General features: G+C 32.6%; 1 protein-coding gene across 1 annotated transcript; it reads right to left on the bottom strand.

The window, feature by feature from the left end:
* Positions 1-1,430: 1,430 nt before the first annotated feature.
* LOC129233211 (protein lethal(2)essential for life-like) lies at positions 1,431-2,273 on the bottom strand. The gene has a single exon (XM_054867272.1). It carries the CDS (start codon positions 2,271-2,273, stop codon positions 1,695-1,697), a length of 579 nt encoding a protein of 192 aa, XP_054723247.1. The 3' UTR covers positions 1,431-1,694.
* Positions 2,274-10,632: the final 8,359 nt, after the last annotated feature.

Raw genomic sequence — 10,632 nt, 5'->3', positions numbered from 1 at the left:
ACTTTCACCCACGACAATTTTCTACAGTAATTAATTTTTCATACTTCCTGTAGTATTCTTGGATTGCTAGACACTTTTTCCCTTTTTTGACAATAAAGCTTGAAGTAAAATGTAGTCAATGTAGTGTGAAAATCATAGTAACGAACAACAGCCTGATCTCACTTCTATGCATTTTTGACTCAACACAAGAGGAGCGACAGCTCTTCGGACAAAAATGATAAAGAAACTAAAAATCAAAATATTTTAGACACTCATATATGCTCCATGTAATGTTTTCATCAAGTTGAATCAATCTTTCCGATCAAAAACTTCTGAGGAAACGAAAGCTTTCAAATCCTTTCATCTGAGAACATTGTATTCATAAGTAGAGCTTTTTCAAAACATTACAGTAAAATTCATCTAAACTAATTTATTTCATTGAAAGAATGAACGAAGTTGTTCTTTGAATTTAGTCAGAAATTTTCTAAGACAATTTCAGACTAGAATTTTGTGCATTCTGAATATGAGTGGAAAAAATAAGCTTCTACCTCAGTTCAGTCACAAATTACATTGTTTTTAGCAGGGAAGCAGAGTTGCAGGACAACTGATCGATGTTTATGGAGTTAAAAAATTGTTAAAAAGATTCGCATGTTTTAATCTTTACACTCAACATGTTGGAGATACGCATACAATATGATATTATCCACAAATATGGGTATTTTGTTTTAAGTACGCAAGAGTACTCGGGGAGAAATACTCAGGTACATACCCTTTTTGGGTATTTACCCTTAAAAGTAAACATGCAGCTATTTTAACATCACTAAAAGTAACATTTCATACTTTATCATAATTTAAAAAGTTCAGAACATTCCCATTATCAAACACCAACAACTTACCTGTTCAATTCAAGCACCAAACTATTTAGTTACTGAAAGAAAAAAAAATTCCTTAAACATCAAATTTTACGCTTCTGCTCATGGCAAAATGTAACTAACATACCACACCAATGCAGTCAAATTCTTAATTAATTTTTTTTACATTATTAGACTCGTTTTAAATGGCGAAACTTCATTATGGAACTGTTTACAGAAATAAATGTTATGCTAATAGCCTTAAAAATACTTTCTTACCTCACCTGAGTATTCATTTCACGTAATATGGAAAATATTACACTGAAATTATTTTTATCACAATATTTTAAATTCACAAGTTACTTAATTTCTTAATATTTAACAACCACGAGGAAATCATAGGTACCATTGCAAGTAAAGACTGCAATATTCTTAATTATTAAATCATTAATGAAAGATTTATTTTATCATAAAAGATTTTGTTCTTAACTAATTTTCTAATCATACATTTTTAGAACACAAATAAAGAGGCTAAGGAAAATTTCAATACATTTATTAGAAACTTGAAATCACAAAGAGGCTGATATTAAATAACTCAAAATGACTGTTTCAAATTAATGAGTTTCAGTACAATGAGAAGATTGAACATCACAAAATGAAAGGAGCACGTTGACAAGTTGTCTCAAAATAAAACAGAAGTAGAATTAGAAACTTCGAAAATCACAAAAAGATTGATATTTTAAGAACTCTAAACTCAAACGGAATGTTGCAAATTAATGAATTTAAATACAATGGGAAGATTGAACATCAAAAAAATGAAAGGAACACATTGGTACGTATCAAAATATAGCACAAGTCCTCAACTCACTCCTTGTCCTGGCTTTGGTCCTTTGTTGGTGTTTTCGCGGCGTTCGACTCCTTCTCTTTATTTTCAAAAGTAATAGGAATATTCCTTGTAGTTGAAGCCTCCTCAAGAGCTTTCAAAGGAGCTTCGACGGTCAGCTGTCCATTAGCACTAAGATGAGATGTCACAGTGGCCGGATCCACGTTATCTGGTAAATCGAACGAACGGTACATTTCACTGAACTCGTAGACATCTTTACCTTTGGCTTCGTGTTTAGCGGAGATGGCAATTTTGTCGTTCACAATTTTGACGGTGATTTCCTCCGGTTGGTAGTTGGCAGTGTCCATACTAATCTTGAATTTATTGTCCTTTGAAGACACCAATACTTTCGACTTGGGCTCATACGGTGAAAGGGTCGATTCGGAACGCAGCTTGCGTTTTCTTCCACTTCCACTCCTCTCGTAGTCGTCTTCTAAATCCAGTAAAGCACTCGGCAAGCGTCGGAAAACATGGCCAACTTTCTGGTCGAGTGTGTCTTCCAAACTGTCCAAAATATTGATAAGCAGGGGTCTTCCCACGAACACGACGTCGGTGACCATTGTCCCAACTCAACAGAGGAAAGTCGTCGAATAAGCTAGACAACGCCATTACTTGATCAAACACAATATTTCTTGCAAAAAGATTCGGTTTAGAAAAGCAACACAACTGAGAAGCCGCTCACTGAAAAAGCACACCAAGAACACTGCTATTTAAAGCAAGAGGTTTTTGATCTAACCGGCAAAAGTGGAGTGCTCGCTTTTTATACCTTCCGCCAGGTGTCGGGGAACAATCGAGAATCGCGGAGAAATTTCACCGCCTAGAATTTTCTATGTGTTGTGGAACATTCTGTTTACGCCTCGGGCCGTTAATAGATGGCAGCACATCCTACAAAGTGATCAATTATTGACAGTTTCGATTTTAAAAAAAGAAAATAAAAGTAGTTTTTGTTCATCCGGTTGAATTATCCTTTTTCTTTTTTTTTTTTTAAAGGTAAATCCACTCTAAGTTGGTACATACAACCACTATATATTTTAAAGAAATTTATTTATTCAATTATGGGATTGCGAGAAATGCCTTTTATTTTTTCTCTTAGATATTCAATAAATTTAATTCCGTTTTTATTAGTCTGTTTCATTGAGTAGCTCTAAAACTGCAATCAGGCTGAAAACTTAATTTAAAACTAAAGTAGGTACATCCTTTATATGCGGATTTATTGGTTAAAGATAGTGAAGCTTGTACGTATTTTTTACATTGACCATGAATTTAAAAAATGTAATAACTGTAGTTTTACTTTTTTTACCATGCTTTTATTAACTTGGTTTGGACCTTGGTTGTTCAATCGGAATCTTGTTACACAATTTTCACCCATTTCCTGTGGCCGGATTCTTATGAAATTTCGTATGTAACCTCACTCGAAAGCAATTCAATATTGTATAATCAAATTAATTAATTAATTATTCCAGTTTCATTAGTTTCTTGTCTGTTTTCGGGTGAAATCTTGGAACTCAATTTTTACATACTTCCTATGATCGTATTCTGTTGTATGTAACCTTAGACTCGATGACAATGGAATTTTCTATAATCAAATTAATTAATTTAGCATTAATTATTAGTTTATTCCAATTTTAATCTACATTTTTGCATAAATCCTCTAAAATATGAGGGCGAAAAAATGCTCGCACAAATTAAAATTAAATACCCATAGAAACCCCTAATTTTTCTGTATAATGTGTGATATTTTTTATCTTTCCACATAACAAATACAGTGGCTCCCAAAAGTCTTCGTACACCTTCGACTTTCAAAGAAACAGGACCCAATCCATTGGTTAGAAATAATATTTCTTAATAGGTGTTTAATTATAAGATCTATGATCAATTTTTAACAAAACTACATGAAAAGTTTTTAAAAAATATAAAAACTTAATTATTCAAAAATCAAAAACCAAAAAGTGCCGGAAATTTTATCTCACAAAAGTCTTCGTACACTTTATAAAATGTCTATATATTATTGAATAATCTAACTTTTGATTAAGTTATTAATTAGTAGAATATCATACAGTATTCATAACACCTTTTAAACGTCTGGGAATAGATTTCATTCTTTTTCTTTGGTTTTTTTTTTTTTTTTTTTTTTTTTTTTTTTTTTTTTTTGCGTAATTTCAGAGTAAGTGTTCAACTACACTTCAAGTCTCACTGTTTCTAGCTCAATTTTCGTTTTAAAGCCCTATTTTCGTAATCTAGCCTCCAGATATCTCTAAATACGTTACGTTAAGTTAAAATCTGAAGATTGAGGGGGTATTTTCTATACTTTAGGACAATTTTCGAGGCACTAGACGCAAATATTGAAAACCGTGTGCTTCTTATCGTTACCGTGATGAAAAACAAAGTTGTTTCCCATAACCAAATCTTTGGCTAAGAGTTCAAAATTGGTTTTTAAAATATTTAAAGGAACAGCATGATTCATTATTTCATCAAAAAATTCCAAACTACCAAGTCCTGATGCTGATATGCACCCTCACACTAGAACACCTCCACCGTCCTGATTAACTGATTCAACTAAGTTCTAAAGATAAAGTTCCTAATTTTTTCTTCGACTTACAATTATACAACAATTTAACCAAAAATGTTGAATTAATTTTTATCTGTAAGTAAGACGTAATTCTAAAACGTTTTGAGCTTATTTATCATTGATTTTGCGACAAAAAGCGTAAGCTTTCTGTTTTTCGCGCGACTGAGAAAATTTCTGCGGGAAGAGGTCCCACTTAATACAGCTAATCAGAGAACTTGACGAACAATTTTAGGTGAAAATTAAATGTAAAATGTTTCACTTAACTCTGCAGAAACTTTTACAGCACTTAAATGCGTATTTTTCATAAATTGTTCAACTTTAAATCTCCGATTACGTGTTTTCAACTTTGCCGGTTGACCTTTTCTTGCCTTGTTTTCGGTCCGATTTCTTTCTTTAAAGCATCTTATCAAGCACTTTACTATACAAGCAAATAAGTTAACTACATTAGAGACATTTCAAACCAATTTACCGCTACTGTGGGAAAAAAATTCAAATTTTGAATGGTGTTTGCTATTTTTTAAGAATACCAGCCATTTTTTAGTAATAAGCACAATATTAAGGAATAAATAAACAAAAAGGTAAAGCCAAACGACTTATAAGGGTCAACACAATGCAAAAATATTAATAAAACGCTATATGATAAATTTAATCATGAATCTATTCGAAAATATTTGAGTGTACGATGACTTTTGTGGCGTGTTATTTCTCTGTCTCTTCGTTTTCTGGCCCATTTAAAAAGAAGAACCGTCAATATTTTGAAAAAAAAAAACCAATGGTTTGTATTTAGAATGACATAGGAAAGATGTGAAAAAATATTGGACTTCATATTCGAATTCAGTTTCGAGTTATTTTGGTTTTACTAAAAAATTTCAAAGTGTACGAACACTTTTGGGAGCCACTGTATTCTACTTGCATTAAACTTATGTTGTACACAGAAATTATATATATATAATAAAATAAAAAAAAGCTTACTATTTTTCAAAGTTTCAATGTTATTATAGTAGTTTATTGATTAAGTTTACTGAATAAATTTACTGAACTCCGTCATCGTGAATTTAACCCTCTTAGTCATTGTCTGATCGAAGTATGTAAAATCGAATTTAAAATTTCAAACGCACAATACTAAAAAGCAGAAAATAATTAATGAAAAAGTTTTAAAATGAAATAAAAAGTAGACAATCATTTCTCGAGGCTTCATGCTGGTTTAAAGTCCTATACAATTTCAGAATTTCCTACAGATTGTTTGGAAAATTTATCTCATAAGTTTTTAATATGTATCAAAATACTTGGGAGATTTAAAAGGAAAAACATGGGGTGCATGTACAATGTGTAAAGAAAATTTATCAAGGAAAAAACTTAAACCTCAGTTTCTACTATTTGCGGAGCGATAAAATTGCTAGTCAAATTATAAATGTATCAATTGTCTTTTGCGTGCGCCCTATATATTTCCTTTTAATGCTTACAAATATTTAATAGATAATAAAAACTGACAGTCAAAATTTTTCTAGGCAACATGTAAGAAATTCTGAAACTGTATGGGGCTTTAAGTCTAACTGAAACTTCGAGACATTATTGTATACACTTTTTAGTTCATTTTTAAAAACATGGTACTTAACTTTTTTTATTTTGAAAATAATTCAAGGAAATATAGTGTACTTGTTCTTTCATTTTTCTTCGATGCAGAAAAATTATTTGTCTTTCTTTTATCGTGTGCAATCATCTTGAATTTTAAGCAAGCCTCTGATTGCTTTCTTTGCACAAGATTTTGAAATCACTTCCAGTTCAAGAAAATAAAATGCAGATAATGATTCTGTGGATGAAAGAAGAAAATGTTGTAATATTTTATTTGAGGGCAAAATACTTTAAATATTTTTTATTCTTATTATTTCAACATGAGCTACGAACAAATAAATACATCTTTTGTTTTGATAAGAACACTACAATGTGTAGGTAGCTAGACTAAGTTTGACATGTTAATATGCTTCAATCACAAGCTCCGCTTCAAGCTCTGCTATGAAAAAAGTTTTCCTTTCACCAAATATTATTACAATTCAGAATTAAATGGGAAACGCCAAGAAAAATAAATATTATAATGGACGCTTTTTGCTGCTCTTGGATGCTCATGTTGAAATGAAAATTATGCTTTTAGTGTTGTATACGAAAGCAAAAGATCTACCATGTGATAACTTATTAAACAGGGTCGGATCTACCATTTTAAGAGTGGGTCATGCTAATGAATGACCCCCCCCCCCCCCTTGAACGAATCTACGGTTTTTTCCAGGAAACACTTTTAAAACTGCTTGGTTGTCAGTAAAAAACACCAAGTCGGTCAGGAATAGGACACTTAGTGCAGCATAAATATTACTAATTGATTTCATAAACAATAAAAAATAATAATAATAATGTGTGTGTTCCAAATATGCCCCTCTCTTTTTTTAAATAAGCCCCTTTCGACAACGACCCCCTACCTATTGCCATATGACGTTTTAGAATATTTTGAAAAATACAGCACCTCTATCTTAACAACGGGTATAGATCGCTTCGACCAAGTACTGAACATATAGTCCATTATTAGCGCAATAGGATACATATATACTCATGCGTTTCCTCCTATATAACGAACACCCCCATAATCAGGGCACTTTTGTTCGGTCCCATAGGTGTTTAGAATGGAGATACTTCACTACTAGATTGAACCTCATCTGATGCTGATTCTTTTTTTTTTTTTTTTTGTTACCAGGGGTCTCCGCCCCCTGCTCGCTGCCGCTCAACAATCCCCTTCGCAATCTTATTTGATTCGCAAAGATTTAAATCGTCAGTTATAGAGAAATAAATTAAAAACGCATTAGGAGTTCCCTTTGGAACAAAAAGCACCCCTTCCCCGGGATTCAAAATAGCATGTACCAACTTGTGCAGAGCCGTAAGGGCTAAGGGGCTTCTGAGCATTGCAAAACTGCAGTTTTGTACGTTTGAAAAGTCGTTTTCATATTTGTAGCCTCTAGTAATATATTTTGCCCTTTAGCTCGGGGCTGGAATTGAGTTGAGCCTAAGATTTTCCGTCAAAATTGAAACCCTTAAAATTTGAATAAGAAAGAAGAAACAAACGAATCTAAAAGTCGTATCTATGGCAACGCCAAATAAAGCATCAATAATTTGAATGGAAATGAGATGTTTAGAACTTGATTAAAACGGCTTGTAACTGTTTTTCCTTTGGAGATAGAACCTTAGTTTTTCAACCATAGGTCGAGTTAGATCTGGAGTAAAAAAAGTTGCTCTTTACAGGGGTATCAAAAAGAAAACTGGGATATGTCCTTCACTTTTTACTGACAGATTTAATGAAGAAGGTAAAGACTAAATTTAGCTAAGCCTTAAAAAAATCGAACTAAAAACGTAAATAACTCCCACCGTAAGTAAATAAGAGCATTGAAATAAATTGCGTTGAACGCGAAAAAAATCTACTCGATATATAATACAGTCGAGTCCCGAATTACGCGAGGGATGCGTTCCAAGATTCCTCGCGTAAGTCGAAATTTCGCGTTGTGGAAAAATATAAGTATACAATCGTTTTAGAAGCTTACCAAATTCTTTTAGACAGTTATAGACACCCCTCAAACTGCTTTAAAGCATTCCTCAACTATACACTAGTTTCTTACTTAAAAAACTGAACTTTTATTGTATTTAAAAAATAAAAAAACTGTTTTATTCAACATGAAATGCTTTAAGATGCACAAAATAAAGATCAATTGGAAGGAAAGACATAAAATAAAACAACACGGTAAGTACAGTATGTAGTAATAATAAAATGCTGAACTATAATAGTACTGTACGAACAATATTTATGAGTTTAAAAATGAAAATAATAATGATTTATGCTTTATGATCAGATCGTTATTTTTATCTAATACATTTTTTTAAATACTGTTGCTTCATCTTTTCTTTTACAACGTTTCAATTTATAGCAACGCACAGCCCCTCTTCCTCATCTCTTTATTCCACAATAGAAGAGCAGCTTCCATTTTCATAATATTTACTTTGCTAGACTACTCTGCAAGCTTCAATTCGCAACTCCAACGAACTATAGGGGGCACTGAAGTCACTGTCTAATGGCGGACTTAAAAACTAAAACAAACGCACATGGTAACGAAGAAAATGCTAAAAGTGTTGTGATTTTTGTTCGCACGTATGATTTTTTCGCTTTATTCTTTTTAAATTAATTTTCAAAGTCTTGTGGATATTCTGGCCCACGTAGAAAGGAATGAGAATTCAAGAAGCGTTACTAAACGTCAAAGATTAATGCAAACTACGTAGTTCGTAGTTCTAAGCAGCTATTTCTACGATGTTGAATTCGATATTTATCAATTCTTGATAAAACTAAATAATAATTGTGGCCTGACAAGAATAACAATTAATGCTAGAAAATTCAATATGACATTACAAATTGTTATCGAAAGAAGATGATACTTTTTTGCCTTGCTTGGCTAGCGATTATTGTTTTCCATTTGTAGCTGAGTTATTTCTCTCGAATTCCCGAATCGGTTAATTTAAAAATTTTCTGTTTCGATTTTTCTAATTTTTGAGTTACGATTTAATTGTGTCATGTTATGCAAATCATCAACAAAATTCTCACGGATATATGGTGGTAGTTTTCTTTTCAGTTGATTGACCATTATTTCTTTTCACTTATCGAATTCTGTAATCTCACTACCATTGTATTCCACTCATGATAAAAATTAAAAATGGTTTTAACTAAAAACGCGAAATCTCGCCAAGGCTACTTTGCTCGCACTATACTAAAACTATAACCCTAAACAAATTTGGCGAAACCTTTCAGCTGAGAATAAAAGGAATAAAGTAAATTCTTTCTCGGTTATTCATTTACGATAATATATTCAAGAAAATATTTTGCATACTGTCCATTCCAACTAAATGCTGCTGTAAAATATGGTAAGTTTAATTAATTTAAGATTAAAAAAAACCCCATATTCTTACAAATTCATACAAAACAATAAAATTTTTTACCTTGTATAATGTTATCCAAGTTTGTTAATCCAGAATTTTCGCTTTCACCAATTATTAAGGAAATAATGAAAACTAACATTATTTTGAGAAGCTCGAGAATACTACTAAGGGACGAATGATTTTTTTTTGGCTGAAAGCAAACTAAGACACATCGACTGCGTTAATAAATACTCAGAACAAACTACTTGTGTTTACGTCAACTGACAAACGTGGAACGCAACTTGGCAATGTTTAAGTTTCATTTGCAGTTTTGTAAATCACCGCAAGGTAGCGTATTCGAGCGCTGGAGTTCCGAATATGGGTGTCTTGTCTGGCGAGTAATCGCGTTTGGTGATTGTTCACTGCGAGCGATTATTAGCGGCACGTGGATTGTTTCTTTCTCTCTTTCGGTGCTTAATTGCACAGGTTTATTTTGATAAAGACTACAATCTGAGTGCTTTGCCTCGCTTACGCATGATAGATTTTATTACACATATTAACAACACATGAAAGAATTTACATTATAAAGAGGGGAAAGTACAGCCGGATCGAGGGTGGGAGTCGAGCCCACCGCCTCAAGTGTGCCAATGTCAAGCAGTCACTCAGACCACTCGGCACCGCAGTTCAAATTGTTAGTTATTAATTTTATCACATTTAAAGTAATTTTAATGTTTGAGAAAACACTCAGATGTTAAATTTTAATCTTGTTCCTTTTTAATATTTCTTTAATCTTCTTCTTCTTTCCGGCGTTTCCACGCAAATAGATAGACGATATGGAAACAGATTCCTTCCACCCGAATTCACACAGTTCGCACAAATTTCGATTAGTCCGCTTTGGCGAGAGAAAAGAGAGGAGGACCAAACATCCCTCCTCCTAAACGCATCTACGGAACATCTTCAACACGGCATTCCCGTACATGCATTAATTTCCATTTGCACACGCACATAAACAAAATGAAATTTTGTATTTGTAATCGCGCATTGCCTTTACAGTTCTTAAGAATTTACCTTATTTGAAAATATTTTGGCAACGAGAATTCAGAAGAAAATTTTTCATTTTTCAGAGAAACAATTTAGTCGCCAAGTGTGCGATAAACCACGCCAAAAAAGAAACCTGGCGATATATTTTTCTATAGTTCGTGAAGGCAGTTTAACAACGTCCTAAAAGTATCTTCAAAAGAAAAGGAGGAACTTTAACTTTATTTATAAATTTATTTTCAAATCCGCCTTTTTACTGGCAATACAACAGATATCCGTTTTGCAGTATTGCGATCTATAACGTTGTTTAAGAACTAAGACAATTTGTATGTTTATCGCTCTTTATTTCGCAAAGCACGCGCCAAGACGCATGC

The sequence above is a fragment of the Uloborus diversus genome, unplaced genomic scaffold (genome assembly GCF_026930045.1).
Source record: "Uloborus diversus isolate 005 unplaced genomic scaffold, Udiv.v.3.1 scaffold_254, whole genome shotgun sequence".
NCBI classification, from domain to species: Eukaryota; Metazoa; Arthropoda; class Arachnida; order Araneae; family Uloboridae; genus Uloborus; species Uloborus diversus.
Note: the sequence above shows the minus strand (reverse complement) of the source record. Positions and strands in the feature narration are given on the sequence as shown.

Excerpts from the sequence above, each read along its gene's own strand:
- LOC129233211 (XM_054867272.1), bottom strand. The coding sequence starts at position 2,273 with ATGGTCACCGACGTCGTGTTCGTGGGAAGACCCCTGCTTATCAATATT.